The sequence below is a fragment of the Oncorhynchus tshawytscha genome, linkage group LG10, assembly GCF_018296145.1.
Source record: "Oncorhynchus tshawytscha isolate Ot180627B linkage group LG10, Otsh_v2.0, whole genome shotgun sequence".
Lineage (NCBI taxonomy): Eukaryota > Metazoa > Chordata > Actinopteri > Salmoniformes > Salmonidae > Oncorhynchus > Oncorhynchus tshawytscha.
In genome coordinates this window covers 8011113-8026383 of record NC_056438.1, presented here as the reverse complement: position 1 = coordinate 8026383, position 15271 = coordinate 8011113, and the positions used below count along the sequence as shown (strand labels likewise).

The window sequence follows — 15271 nt, the reverse complement described above, 5'->3', positions numbered from 1 at the left end:
TTATATAGTGGTAATGTAGTGGTTATATAGTGGTAATGCAGTGGTTATATAGTGGTAATATAGAGGTAATGTAGCTGTAATATAGAGGTAATGTAATGGTAATGCATCGGTTATATAGTAGTAATGTAGTGATTATGTAATGGTGATATAGTGGTAATATAATGGTAATGTAGCTGTAATATAGTGATAATGCAGCTGTAATATACTGGTGATATAGTGGTAATATAATGGTAATGCATCGGTTATATAGTGGTAATGCAGCAGTAATATAATGGTGATATAGTGGTAATATAATGGTAATGTACGGAGGAACCAGCCCTCTCTCACCTACGGCAACGGAGGAACCAGCCCTCTCTCACCTACGGCAACGGAGGAACCAGCCCTCTCTCACCTACGGCAACGGAGGAACCATTATTTTTTTTTTTTCACCTTTATTTAACCAGGTAGGCCAGTTGAGAACAAGTTCTCATTTGCAACTGCGACCTGGCCAAGATAAAGCATAGCAGTGTGAGCAGACAACACAGAGTTACACATGGAATAAACAATTAACAAGTCAATAACACAGTAGAAAACAAAGGGGGAGTCTATATACAATGTGTGCAAAAGGCATGAGGAGGTAGGCGAATAATTACAATTTTGCAGATTAACACTGGAATGATAAATGATCAGATGGTCATGTACAGGTAGAGATATTGGTGTGCAAAAGAGCAAGTAAATAAATAAAAACAGTATGGGGATGAGGTAGGTGAAAGTGGGTGGGCTATTTACCAATAGACTATGTACAGCAGCAGCGATCGGTTAGCTGCTCAGATAGCTGATGTTTGAAGTTGGTGAGGGAGATAAAAGTCTCCAACTTCAGCGATTTTTGCAATTCGTTCCAGTCACAGGCAGCAGAGTACTGGAACGAAAGGCGGCCAAATGAGGTGTTGGCTTTAGGGATGATCAGTGAGATACACCTGCTGGAGCGCGTGCTACGGGTGGGTGTTGCCATCGTGACCAGTGAACTGAGATAAGGCGGAGCTTTACCTAGCATGGACTTGTAGATGACCTGGAGCCAGTGGGTCTGGCGACGAATATGTAACGAGGGCCAGCCGACCAGAGCATACAGGTCGCAGTGGTGGGTGGTATAAGGTGCTTTAGTGACAAAACGGATGGCACTGTGATAGACTGCATCCAGTTTGCTGAGTAGAGTGTTGGAAGCCATTTTGTAGATGACATCGCCGAAGTCGAGGATCGGAAGGATAGTCAGTTTTACTAGGGTAAGCTTGGCGGCGTGAGTGAAGGAGGCTTTGTTGCGGAATAGAAAGCCGACTCTTGATTTGATTTTCGATTGGAGATGTTTGATATGAGTCTGGAAGGAGAGTTTGCAGTCTAGCCAGACACCTAGGTACTTATAGATGTCCACATATTCAAGGTCGGAACCATCCAGGGTGGTGATGCTAGTCGGGCATGCGGGTGCAGGCAGCGATCGGTTGAAAAGCATGCATTTGGTTTTACTAGCGTTTAAGAGCAGTTGGAGGCCACGGAAGGAGTGTTGTATGGCATTGAAGCTTGTTTGGAGGTTAGATAGCACAGTGTCCAATGACGGGCCGAAAGTATATAGAATGGTGTCGTCTGCGTAGAGGTGGATCAGGGAATCGCCCGCAGCAAGAGCAACGTCATTGATATATACAGAGAAAAGAGTCGGCCCGAGAATTGAACCCTGTGGCACCCCCATAGAGACTGCCAGAGGACCGGACAGCATGCCCTCCGATTTGACACACTGAACTCTGTCTGCAAAGTAATTGGTGAACCAGGCAAGGCAGTCATCCGAAAAACCGAGGCTACTGAGTCTGCCGATAAGAATATGGTGATTGACAGAGTCGAAAGCCTTGGCAAGGTCAATGAAGACGGCTGCACAGTACTGTCTTTTATCGATGGCGGTTATGATATCGTTTAGTACCTTGAGTGTTGCTGAGGTGCACCCGTGACCGGCTCGGAAACCAGATTGCACAGCGGAGAAGGTACGGTGGGATTCGAGATGGTCAGTGACCTGTTTGTTGACTTGGCTTTCGAAGACCTTAGATAGGCAGGGCAGGATGGATATAGGTCTGTAACAGTTTGGGTCCAGGGTGTCTCCCCCTTTGAAGAGGGGGATGACTGCGGCAGCTTTCAATCCTTGGGGATCTCAGACGATATGAAAGAGAGGTTGAACAGGCTGGTAATAGGGGTTGCGACAATGGCGGCGGAAAGTTTCAGAAATAGGGGGTCCAGATTGTCAAGCCCAGCTGATTTGTACGGGTCCAGGTTTTGCAGCTCTTTCAGAACATCTGCTATCTGGATTTGGGTAAAGGAGAACCTGGAGAGGCTTGGGCGAGGAGCTGCCGGGGGCAGAGCTGTTGGCCGAGGTTGGAGTAGCCAGGCGGAAGGCATGGCCAGCCGTTGAGAAATGCTTATTGAAGTTTTCGATAATCATGGATTTATCGGTGGTGACCGTGTTACCTAGCCTCAGTGCATGGGCAGCTGGGAGGAGGTGCTCTTGTTCTCCATGGACTTCACAGTGTCCCAGAACTTTTGGAGTTGGAGCTACAGGATGCAAACTTCTGCCTGAAGAAGCTGGCCTTAGCTTTCCTGACTGACTGCGTGTATTGGTTCCGGACTTCCCTGAACAGTTGCATATCCCGGGGACTATTCGATGCTATTGCAGTCCGCCACAGGATGTTTTTGTGCTGGTCGAGGGCAGTCAGGTCTGGGGTGAACCAAGGACTGTATCTGTTCTTAGTTCTGCATTTTTTGAACGGAGCATGCTTATCTAAAATGGTAAGGAAGTTACTTTTAAAGAATGACCAGGCATCCTCAACTGACGGGATGAGGTCAATGTCCTTCCAGGATACCCGGGCCAGGTCGATTAGAAAGGCCTGCTCACAGAAGTGTTTTAGGGAGCGTTTGACCGTGATGAGGGGTGGTCGTTTGACTGCGGCTCCGTAGCGGATACAGGCAATGAGGCAGTGATCGCTGAGATCCTGGTTGAAGACAGCGGAGGTGTATTTGGAGGGCCAGTTGGTCAGGATGACGTCTATGAGGGTGCCCTTGTTTACAGAGTTAGGGTTGTACCTGGTGGGTTCCTTGATGATTTGTGTGAGATTGAGGGCATCTAGCTTAGATTGTAGGACTGGCGGGGTGTTAAGCATATCCCAGTTTAGGTCACCTAACAGAACAAACTCTGAGGCTAGATGGGGGCGATCAATTCACAAATGGTGTCCAGGGCACAGCTGGGAGCTGAGGGGGTCGGTAGCAGGCGGCAACAGTGAGAGACTTATTTCTGGAGAGAGTAATTTTCAAAATTAGTAGTTCGAACTGTTTGGGTATGGACCTGGAAAGTATGACATTACTTTGCAGGCTATCTCTGCAGTAGACTGCAACTCCTCCCCCTTTAGCAGTTCTATCTTGACGGAGGATGTTATAGTTGGGTATGGAAATCTCTGAATTTTTGGTGGCCTTCCTGAGCCAGGATTCAGACACAGCAAGGACATCAGGGTTAGCAGAGTGTGCTAGAGCAGTGAGTAAAACAAACTTAGGGAGGAGGCTTCTGATGTTGACATGCATGAAACCAAGGCTTTTTCGATCACAGAAGTCAACAAATGAGGGTGCCTGGGGACATGCAGGGCCTGGGTTTACCTCCACATCACCCGCGGAACAGAGAAGGAGTAGTATGAGGGTGCGGCTAAAGGCTATCAAAACTGGTCGCCTAGAGCGTTGGGGACAGAGAATAAGAGGAGCAGGTTTCTGGGCATGGTAGAATATATTCAGGGCATAGTGCGCAGACAGGGGTATGGTGGGGTGCGGGTACAGCGGGGGTAAGCCCAGGCACTGGGTGATGATGAGAGAGGTTGTGTCTCTGGACATGCTGGTTGTAATGGGTGAGGTCACCGCATGTGTGGGAGGTGGGACAAAGGAGTTATCAGGGGTATGAAGAGTAGAACTAGGGGCTCCATTGTGAACTAGAACAATGATAACTAACCTGAGCAACAGTATACAAGGCATATTGACATTTGAGAGAGACATACAGCGAGGCATACAGTAATCACAGGTGTTGAATTGGGAAAGCTAGCTTAAACAGTAGGTGAGACAACAGCTAATCAGCTAGCACAACAACAGCAGGTAAAATGGCGTTGACTAGGCAACGGGGCCGACAGATAAAACATAAACAAGCAGAATGGAGTACCGTGATTAATGGACAGTCCAGAGTGCATCAGCTATGTAGCCAAGAGATCAGTGTCCAGGGGGCAGCGGTGGATGGGGCAGGGAAGCTGGACTGGCGAGTGTTATCCAGGTTGAAAAAAAAAAAAAAAAAAAAAAGTTAACAATGACTAAATAGCTTGTAGCTAGTTAGCTGGTTAGCTTCTGGAGGTTCTTGAGTGTGTTCTAAAAATTAAAAAAAAAAAAAATAGCGATTCCGTATCACATTGGGTGAGGCAGGTTTCCGGAAAGGTATAAACAGATTAAAAATCAAGAAGAGATAGAAAGTAAATATGGGTCCGGTGAGTGTTTGGGACGCGGCGATTCAGACGGTTAGCAGGCCTGTGCTAACAAGCTAACAGTTCGTAGGCCCGGGCTAGACAAGCTAGCAGTTAGCAGGCCTGTGCTAACAAGCTAACAGTTCGTAGGCCCGGGCTAGACAAGCTAGCAGTTAGCAGGCCGAGTTTAGCAAGCAGGGAGATAGCGAGGGCTAGAGAGTTGGCCTTTAGGGGACGTCGCGATGGGGTGAGTCTGTTTATTCCTCTTCATGCGGTGACATCGATAGACCGGTCGTGGGCCCGGGTATTGTAGCCCAGGAGTATGCTACGGTGGTGGTACAGGTGCGCTGGCCGGGCTAGCTTCACGCTAAGTGGGTGGAAGCGCTAGCCAGGAGTAATCATCCGGGGTTGCGATTTGGCTAGATAGCTACTTGTGAAGATCCAGCTGAAATGTTCCGTTTGCGGTGGGAATCCAGGGATGAGTCCGGGGATGAAAAAATAAATAGGTCCGTTATGCTCTGGTTAGAGTCGCGTTGTTCGAGCTGGCGAGAGCTTTCCGAGCTAAAGGTTAGCTTAGCTGATGACCGGTTAGCTGAAGACCGCTAGCATAGCTGGTGGTTAGCCGGCTAGCTTCAGTTGAGGGGTTCCGGTTCAAGTAAATATAAATACTTTAGGAAAAATAGCTACATTGGGTGAGGCGGGTTGCAGGAGAGTATTTGGAAGCTTAGGTTTAGCAAAATGTTTTTGAAGAAAAATATGTAAAAACGAAAAATAGACGATATATACGGTATATACAGGGACACGACGAGACAGGACGACTTACTGCTACGCCATCTTGGAGTTTATATTAGTGGTAATGCAGCAGTAATATAGTGGTGATATAGAGGTAATGTAGCTGTAATATAGTGATAATGCAGCTGTAATATACTGGTGATATAGTGGTAATATAATGGTAATGTAGCTGTAATATAGTGATAATGCAGCTGTAATATACTGGTGATATAGTGGTAATATAATGGTAATGTACGGAGGAACCGGCCCCCTCTCACCTACGGCAACGGAGGAACCGGCCCCCTCTCACCTACGGCAACGGCGGAACCGGCCCCCTCTCACCTACGGCAACGGAGGAACCGGCCCCCTCTCACCTACGGCAACGGAGGAACCGGCCCCCTCTCACCTACGGCAACGGAGGAACCGGCCCCCTCTCACCTACGGCAACGGAGGAACCGGCCCCCTCTCACCTACGGCAACGGAGGAACCGGCCCCCTCTCACCTACGGCAACGGAGGAACCGGCCCCCTCTCACCTACGGCAACGGAGGAACCGGCCCCCTCTCACCTACGGCAACGGAGGAACCGGCCCCCTCTCACCTACGGCAACGGAGGAACCGGCCCCCTCTCACCTACGGCAACGGAGGAACCATTATATTAGTGGTAATGCAGCGGTTATATAGTGGTAATGTAGTGATTATATAGAGGTAATGTAATGGTAATGCAGCTGTAATATAGTGATAATGCAGTGGTAATATAGTGGTAATGTAGCGATAATGCGGCAGTAATATAATGGTGATATAGTGGTAATGTAGTGGTGATATAGTGGTAATATAATGGTAATGCATCGGTTATATAATGGTAATTCACCGGTTATATAGTGGTAATGTAGTGGTGATATAGTGGTAATATAATGGTAATGCATCGGTTATATAGTGGTAATGCAGCAGTAATATAATGGTGATATAGTGGTAATATAATGGTAATGCAGCGGTTATATAGTGGTAATGTAGTGATTATATACTGGTGATATAGTGGTAATATAATGGTAAATGCAGCGGTTATATAGTGGTGATATAGTGGTAATGTAGTGGTGATATAATGGTAATGTAGTGATTATATAGTGGTGATATAATGGTAATGTAGTGGTGATATAGTGGTACTATAATGGTAAATGCAGCAGTTATATAGTGGTGATATAGAGGTAATGTAGTGGTTATATAATGGTAATATAATGGTAATGTAGTGATTATATAGTGGTGATATAATGGTAATGTAGTGATTGTATAGTGGTGATATAATGGTAATGTAGTGATTGTATATTGGTGATATAACGGTAATGTAGTGATTTTATCGTGCTTATATAGTGGCAATTTTAGTGATTATATAGGTCTGATATAATGGTACTGCAGTGGTTATATAGTGGTAATGTAGTGATAATATAGTGGTAATGTAGTGGTTATATAGTGACAATGTAGCTGTATTATAGTGATAATGTAGTGGTTATATAGTGGTAATGTAGCTGTAATATAGTGATAATGTAGTGGTTATATAGTGGTAATGTAGCTAATATAGTTGTAATATAATGGTAAATGCCAACTCTGGTGTTCTTCCCATGTGTTCATAGATCTCATAATTCATCAAGCGGTTCACTGGTTTCCATCTTATTGTCTTCTGATTTTAGAACCGTACGTTGGTCTGTCGCTCCAGGGAGCTAGAGGGGGATGGACAGAACGAGGAAGAGTGTGGAGGGAGGGAGAGAGAGGACCCCTCCTGTTCTCTCATCTCCTTCGCAGAGTTCAACCAAGGAGCTGTCAAGAACAAGGTGGTTGTTAGTCCTCTCTGTCTCTACAGTGAGAGGTGGTTGTTAGTCCTCTCTGTCTCTACAGTGAGAGGTGGTTGTTAGTCCTCTCTGTCTCTACAGTGAGAGGTGTTAATCCTCTCTGTCTCTACAGTGAGAGGTGTTAGTCCTCTCTGTCTCTACAGTGAGAGGTGTTAGTCCTCTCTGTCTCTACAGTGAGAGAGGTGTTTGTTAATCCTTTCTGTCTCTACAGTGAGAGAGGTGGTTGTTAGTCCTCTCTGTCTCTACAGTGAGAGAGGTGTTTGTTAGTCCTCTCTGTCTCTACAGTGAGAGGGGTGTTTGTTAGTCCTTTCTGTCTCTACAGTGAGAGAGGTGGTTGTTAGTCCTTTCTGTCTCTACAGTGAGAGAGGTGGTTGTTAGTCCTCTCTGTCTCTACAGTGAGGTGTTTGTTAGTCCTTTCTGTCTCTACAGTGAGAGAGGTGGTTGTTAGTCCTCTCTGTCTCTACAGTGAGGTGTTTGTTAGTCCTCTCTGTCTCTACAGTGAGAGGTGTTTGTTAATCCTCTGTCTCTCTGCAGTGAGAGGTGTTTGTTAGTCCTCTCTGTCTCTACAGTGAGAGGTGTTTGTTAGTCCTCTCTGTCTCTACAGTGAGGTGTTTGTTAGTCCTCTCTGTCTCTACAGTGAGAGGTGTTTGTTAGTCCTCTCTCTCTCTACAGTGAGAGGTGTTTGTTAGTCCTCTCTGTCTCTACAGTGAGAGGTGTTTGTTAGTCCTCTCTGTCTCTCTACAGTGAGAGGTGTTTGTTAGTCCTCTCTGTCTCTCTACAGTGAGAGGTGTTTGTTAGTCCTCTCTGTCTCTCTACAGTAAGAGGTGTTTGTTAGTCCTCTCTGTCTCTCTACAGTGAGAGGTGTTTGTTAGTCCTCTCTGTCTCTCTACAGTGAGAGGTGTTTGTTAGTCCTCTCTGTCTCTCTACAGTGAGAGGTGTTTGTTAGTCCTCTCTGTCTCTACAGTGAGAGGTGTTTGTTAGTCCTCTCTGTCTCTACAGTGAGAGAGGTGGTTGTTAGTCCTCTCTGTCTCTCTACAGTGAGAGGTGTTTGTTAGTCCTCTCTGTCTCTCTACAGTGAGAGGTGTTTGTTAGTCCTCTCTGTCTCTCTACAGTGAGAGGTGTTTGTTAGTCCTCTCTGTCTCTCTACAGTGAGAGGTGTTTGTTAGTCCTCTCTGTCTCTCTACAGTGAGAGGTGTTTGTTAGTCCTTTCTGTCTCTCTACAGTGAGAGAGGTGGTTGTTAGTCCTTTCTGTCTCTACAGTGTGAGAGGCGGTTGTTAGTCCTCTCTGTCTCCACAGTGTGAGAGGTGGTTGTTAGTCCTTTCTGTCTCTACAGTGAGAGAGGTGTTTGTTAGTCCTCTCTGTCTCTACAGTGAGAGAGGTGGTTGTTAGTCCTCTCTGTCTCTACAGTGAGAGAGGTGGTTGTTAGTCCTCTCTGTCTCTCTACAGTGAGAGAGGTGGTTGTTAGTCCTCTCTGTCTCTACAGTGAGAGAGGTGGTTGTTAGTCCTCTCTGTCTCTACAGTGAGAGAGGTGGTTGTTAGTCCTCTCTGTCTCTACAGTGAGAGAGGTGTTTGTTAGTCCTCTCTGTCTCTCTACAGTGAGAGAGGTGGTTGTTAGTCCTCTCTGTCTCTACAGTGAGAGAGGTGGTTGTTAATCCTCTCTGTCTCTCTACAGTGAGAGAGGTGTTTGTTAGTCCTCTCTGTCTCTCTACAGTGAGAGAGGTGGTTGTTAGTCCTCTCTGTCTCTACAGTGAGAGAGGTGGTTGTTAGTCCTCTCTGTCTCTACAGTGAGAGAGGTGGTTGTTAGTCCTCTCTGTCTCTACAGTGAGAGAGGTGTTTGTTAGTCCTCTCTGTCTCTACAGTGAGAGAGGTGTTTGTTAATCCTCTGTCTCTCTACAGTGAGAGAGGTGGTTGTTAGTCCTCTCTGTCTCTACAGTGAGAGAGGTGGTTGTTAGTCCTCTCTGTCTCTCTACAGTGAGAGGGGTGTTTGTTAATCCTCTCTGTCTCTCTACAGTGTCAGACAGTGAGAGAGGTGTTTGCCAGACAGCTGATGCAGATTTCTGGACTCTCTGGTGATAAGGCTGTTGCTATACTAGAGCACTACAGTACTCTACACAGGTACCCCCCCACACACACACACACACAAAGCTGACCGCTTGGCTTTTCAATTCAAGGGGCTTTATTGACATGGGAAACGTATGTTAACATTGCCAAAGCAAGTGAAGTAGATAATAAACATAAATATGGGTCGTGTTTACAATGGTGTTTGTTCTTCACTGGTTGCCCTTTTCTTTTGGCAACACGTCACACATCCTGCTGCTGTGATGGCACACTGTGGTATTTCACCCAGTAGATATGGGAGTTTATCAAAATTGGGTTTGTTTTCAAATTCTTTGTGTGTCTGTGTAATCTGAGGGAAATATGTGTCTCTAATATGGTCATACATTGGGCAGGAGGTTAGGAAGTGCAGCTCAGTTTCCACCTCATTTTGTGGGCAGTGAGCACATAGCCTGTCTTCTCTTGAGAGCCATGTCTGCCTACGGCGGCCTTTCTCAATAGCAAGGCTATGCTCACTGAGTCTGTACATAGTCAAAGCTTTCCTTAATTTTGGGTCAGTCACAGTGGTCAGGTATTCTGCCACTATATACTCTCTGTTTAGGGCCAAATAGCATTCTAGTTTGCTCTGTTTTTTTGTTAATTACTTGACAGATTGGAAAGAATTATCTTTTTGTTTTCTCATGATTTGGTTGGGTCTAATTGTGCTGCTGTCCTGGGGCTCAGTGGGGTGTGTTTGTTGACAGAGCCCCAGGACCAGCTTGCTTAGGGGACTCTTCTCCAGGTCCATCTCTCTGTAGGTGATGGCTTTGTTATGGAATGTTTGGGAATCGCTTCCTTTTAGGTGGTTGTAGAATTTAACGGCTCTTTTCTGGATTTTGATAATTAGTGGTTGTCGGCCTAATTCTGCTCTGCATGCATTATTTGGTGTTCTACGTTGTACACAGAGGATTTTTTTGCAGAATTCTGCATGACTAATTCTTGGTTGGTGAGCGGACCCCAGACCTCACAACCATAAAGGTCAATGGGCTCTATGACTGATTCAAGTATTTTTAGCCAGATCCTAATTGGTATGTCAAATGTTATGTTCCTCTTGATGGCATAGAAGGCCCTTCTTGGCCTTGTCTCTCAGATCGTTCACAGCTTTGTGGAAGTTACCTGTGGCGCTGATGTTTAGGCCGAGGTATGTGTTAGGGTTAGTTCCTTACGTCTTTCGTTGTCGTTCATTGATGAAATTAGCATTATGACAATTATCTTTAATTAAATAATTGAAAAACTCATGCAATTGCAGACAGAAGTTGACAATCAGGAACAGGAACATAGCACGTTTCTGAGTAAGTTCTGCCCCCCCAACAAAAGGTCTAGTGGTTAGAGCGTTGGGCTAGTAACCGGAAGGTTGCAAGTTGAAATCCCCGAGCTGATAAGGTAAAAATCTGTCGTTCTGCCCCTGAACGGGCAGTTAACCCACTGTTCCTAGGCCGTCATTGAAAATAAGAATTTGTTCTTAACTGACTTGCCTGGTTAAATAAAGGTAAAATAAAAAAAGTTGGTTTATTGTGGAAAGTCGCCTCTAATCTCCCACACTCCCCTGCAGAGGTCTGTCTCAGTCACACATTGAGTGAATGAGAAAACAACTGTGGAACCATTTTGAAACCATATAATGAAAATATATATTGTTAATCTGTAGTCTAGGACCCTATAAATGTAAGGAGCTTCTATTAATATAAGAATAATCAATTATTCTAATACATCAAACATTTGTACAGCCACAAATCATGACCCCTAGGTGAATCCTGACACATGTATAGTTTTTTGTGTGCTCTAGGGCAACTGTGTCTAGATGGAATTTGTATTTGTGGTCCTGGCGACTGGACCTTTTTTGGAACACCATTATTTTGGTATTACTGAGATTTACTGTCAGGGCCCAGGTCTGTCAGAATCTGTGCAGAAGATCTAGGTGCTGCTGTAGGCCCTCCTTGGTTGGTGACAGAAGCACCAGATCATCAGCAAACAGACATTTGACTTCAGATTCTAGTAGGGTGAGCCCAGGTGCTACAGACTGTTCTAGTGCCCTCACCAATTCGTTGATATATATGTTGAAGAGGGTGGGGCTCAAGCTGCATCCCTGTCTCACCCCACAGCCATGTGGAAAGAAATGTGTTTTTTGCCTATTTTAACTTTACACTTGCTGTTTGTTTACATGTATTTTATAATGTCCTATGTTTTTCCCCCAACACCACTTTCCACCAATTTGTATAACAGACCCTCATGTGAAATTGAGTCAACAGAGCATGAGAAGACTTTGCCTTTGTTTTGGTTGGTTTGTTTGTCAATTAAAGTGTGCAGGGTGAATACATGGTCTGTCGTACGATGATTTGGTAAAAAGCTTGTCCCTCTGTCTCTCTCTCGGTCGATCTCTCCCAAATCCCTGGCTCTCTCTGTGTCGAGCTTTGGCTATCTCTGATTGATTAGTTGATTGACAAGGTCATTGATTGATCAGATAGTTGATTGATTGACGCTGGCTCTGGAAGCACCATTTTGTCACAAAAAGTGCACTTCTTTTGACCAGAGTCCTATGAGGGAATAGGGTGCAATTTGGGGCGCACGTTAAAGCTGAGTATGTCGTCTCTCAGGCAAAGATGATTAATTGACCCATAGTTTCCCCTCCAGTCACTGACCCATAGTTTCTCCTCCAGTCACTGACCCATAGTTTCTCCTCCAGTCACTGACCCATAGTTTCTCCTCCAGTCACTGACCCATAGTTTCTCCTCCAGTCACTGACCCATAGTTTCTCCTCCAGTCACTGACCCATAGTTTCTCCTCCAGTCACTGACCCATAGTTTCTCCTCCAGTCACTGACCCATAGTTTCTCCTCCAGTCATGCAGTTAGGGGTCAGAGGGCACCCTATTCCCTACATAGTGCACTAGAGCCCTATGGGTCCTGGTCAAAAGTAGTGAAGTATAGAGCTCTTTTTAGGTTGTTTCTTTCTAGAAGCATTTGTCTTGTCTAGAAGTTAGAGGGCTGGTTCCTCCGTTGACGTAGGCGAGAGGGGGCTGGTTCCTCCGTTGACGTAGGCGAGAGGGGGCTGGTCTCTCCGTTGACGTAGGCGAGAGGGGGCTGGTCTCTCCGTTGACGTAGGCGAGAGGGGGCTGGTCTCTCCGTTGACGTAGGCGAGAGGGGGCTGGTCTCTCCGTTGACGTAGGCGAGAGGGGCTGGTCTCTCCGTTGACGTAGGCGAGGGGGCTGGTCTCTCCGTTGGCGTAGGCGAGGGGGCTGGTCTCTCCGTTGACGTAGGCGAGGGGGCTGGTCTCTCCGTTGACGTAGGCGAGGGGGCTGGTCTCTCCGTTGACGTAGGCGAGGGGGCTGGTCTCTCCGTTGACGTAGGCGAGGGGGGGCTGGTCTCTCCGTTGACGTAGGTGAGGGGGGGCTGGCTACTTTCAATGTTTTATTTATTTAACCTTTATTTATCCAGGTAGGCCAGTCTGTCTATATACAGTGTGTGTAAATGAGGTAGGATAATAGAGGTAAGGCAACAAATAGGCCGTAGTGGCAAAATAGTTACAATTTAGCAATTAAACACTGGAGTGATAGATGTGCAGAAGATGGATGTGCAGGTAGAGATACTGGGGTGAAAAGGAGCAAAAAATAAATAACAATTTGGGGATGAGGTAGTTGGATGGGCTATTTATGGATGGGCTATTTACGGATGGGCTATTTACAGATGGGCTATACTTGTGTTCTTGTTGACTAGAGATGGCATACCAGCAAGTCCTTTATCTCTCTCCTTTCATCTCTCTCTCTCCTCTCATCCCTCCAGTCTGTTGAAAGCGTATGAGCAGTGCCCCAGCGACACAGAAAGAGAGAAACTACTCTCCTCCATCCGATATGGAAAACTGAAAAGGTGAGAAGGTATGAAAAGAACGGCAGACGTTGATTTAATGGACTGCTTATTGTTGGTTCTGTTTGCATTTCAGGAACTTGGGTCCAGCTTTGAGTCGCACAGTTTACCAGCTCTACTGTACGAAAGGAGCACTGTCATAGACACACACACTCTCGCTCACACTCACACACCACAACACACACACACACACACACCACAACACACCTCTACAACGTAGTGTTTAAGTCATTCCCTGCCAATGTAAACCTATATGTAAATGCTGCTATTGTTGTGATTTTTCCACTATTTTCTAGTCAAGTGCGGCAGCAGGTAGCCTAGTGGTTAGAGTGTTGGACTAGTAACCGAAAGGTTGCATGATCGAATCCCCGAGCTGACAAGGTACAAATCTGTGGTTCTGCCCCTGAACAAGGCAGTTAACCCACTGTTCCTAGGGCCATTATTGAAAATAAGAATTTGTTCTTAACTGACTTGCCTAGTTAAATAAAGGATCAAATAAAGTATTATTTTAAAAAGTTCCAGAAATTATGGTTAAGAATGAATTAAAGTCTTGGCTGTAGTTTGGAGAAATATTCTTTGTTGTTGTCATCACTGTTATAAATGCATTTATTACCCATAACTCCCAGAGCTGTTCCAGTTTATCACATTAAAGCATTTTTGCTTAAAACGGCCCTAATATACTGAGTGTACAAAACATTAGGAACACCTACTCTTTCCATGAGACTGACCAGGTGAAAACTATGATCCCTTATTGATGTCACTTGTTAAATCCACTTCAATCAGTGCTGATGAAGAGGAGACTGGGTTCAGTCAGTGCTGATGAAGAGGAGACTGGGTTCAGTCAGTGCTGATGAAGAGGAGACGGGTTCAGTCAGTGCTGATGAAGAGGAGACGGGTTCAGCCAGTGCTGATGAAGAGGGGACGGGTTCAGTCAGTGCTGATGAAGAAGAGGAGACGGGTTCAGTCAGTGCTGATGAAGAAGAGGAGACTGGTTCAGTCAGTGCTGATGAAGAGGAGGAGACGGGTTCAGTCAGTGCTGATGAAGAGGAGGAGACGGGTTCAGTCAGTGCTGATGAAGAGGAGGAGACGGGTTCAGTCAGTGCTGATGAAGAGGAGGAGACGGGTTCAGTCAGTGCTGATGAAGAGGGGACGGGTTCAGTCAGTGCTGATGAAGAGGAGGGACGGGTTCAGTCAGTGCTGATGAAGAGGAGGGACGGGTTCAGTCAGTGCTGATGAAGAGGAGGGGACGGGTTCAGTCAGTGCTGATGAAGAGGGGACGGGTTCAGTCAGTGCTGATGAAGAGGGGACGGGTTCAGTCAGTGCTGATGAAGAGGGGACGGGTTCAGTCAGTGCTGATGAAGAGGAGGGGACGGGTTCAGTCAGTGCTGATGAAGAGGAGGGGACGGGTTCAGTCAGTGCTGATGAAGAGGAGGGGACGGGTTCAGTCAGTGCTGATGAAGAGGGACAGTGGCAACAAGTCATTCTGTTTTGAACCCTGCCTTTTAAGCTGAAAAAAAAAGAAGTTTGTTTTTATGTTATTTTGGCGTTGATACGTGTGTCACACATCAGTTTGCAGAGAATGTAAACCATGTAATAAAGCCGCATACAAACCATGGTCTCTTTTTTGTTTTGTTTTCTTGAGGAAGGCACCTCCAAAATACAGGTGTTTCAGTCTAGCTCAGTGCTTTCTGTGGTGGTGGGGCAGCCAGAGGAAGATACGGAGCGTAGGGGTTGATGTTCTCTAGTTGCGCTGTGATTGGCCCAGTGTTCTGTCACTCATGAGGACACTACGTCACCGCAAAATCTATGGGGAGAGTTTGAAAATTCAAACCCATTGGGTGCTGCAATACAGTTACATTAAGAAGTGCCCATCCAAGGAGGCTCAAGGTCATTGGCCACAGATAAATCAATCATCATGAATCACGTCGACAATCTCCTGTCAAATCCTTTTTTAACCCTTGTCATATGAAGATTAATTTTAGATAAAAATGTATCGGTGCTCATCGGCCATAGAACATAAACAGCAGGGTAGCCTAGTGGTTAGAGCGTTGGACTAGTAACCAAAAGGTTTTGCAAGTTCAAACCCCCGAGCTGACAAGGTACAAATCTGTTGTTCTGTCCCTGAACAAGGCAGTTAACCTACTGTTACTAGGCCGTCATTGAAAATAAGAATTTGTCTTAACTGACTTGCCTAGTTAAATTAAGGTAAATA

The 15271-nt window shown here is 45.9% G+C and overlaps 3 protein-coding genes across 3 annotated transcripts in view; 2 read left to right on the top strand and 1 right to left on the bottom strand.

The window, feature by feature from the left end:
- Positions 1–14674, top strand: part of mus81 (MUS81 structure-specific endonuclease subunit) — a 32441-nt gene extending 17767 nt beyond the window's left edge. The window contains 4 exon segments of the mRNA XM_042329405.1: positions 6950–7090; positions 9121–9224; positions 12979–13062; positions 13136–14674. Coding sequence (XP_042185339.1) covers positions 6950–7090; positions 9121–9224; positions 12979–13062; positions 13136–13202 — 396 coding nt within the window. The 3' untranslated portion in view covers positions 13203–14674.
- LOC112259691 (gastrula zinc finger protein XlCGF57.1) overlaps positions 1–15271 on the bottom strand; it is a 1127091-nt gene that overhangs the window by 432718 nt on the left and 679102 nt on the right. The window lies entirely within an intron of this gene.
- The window catches only part of LOC121847549 (transmembrane protein 151B-like), an 83382-nt gene continuing 81989 nt past the window's right edge, over positions 13879–15271 (top strand). Inside the window, exon 1 of the mRNA XM_042329290.1 lies at positions 13879–14217. Within this exon, the coding sequence (XP_042185224.1) occupies positions 13879–14217 (339 nt within the window). The remainder of the gene's footprint in view (positions 14218–15271) is intronic.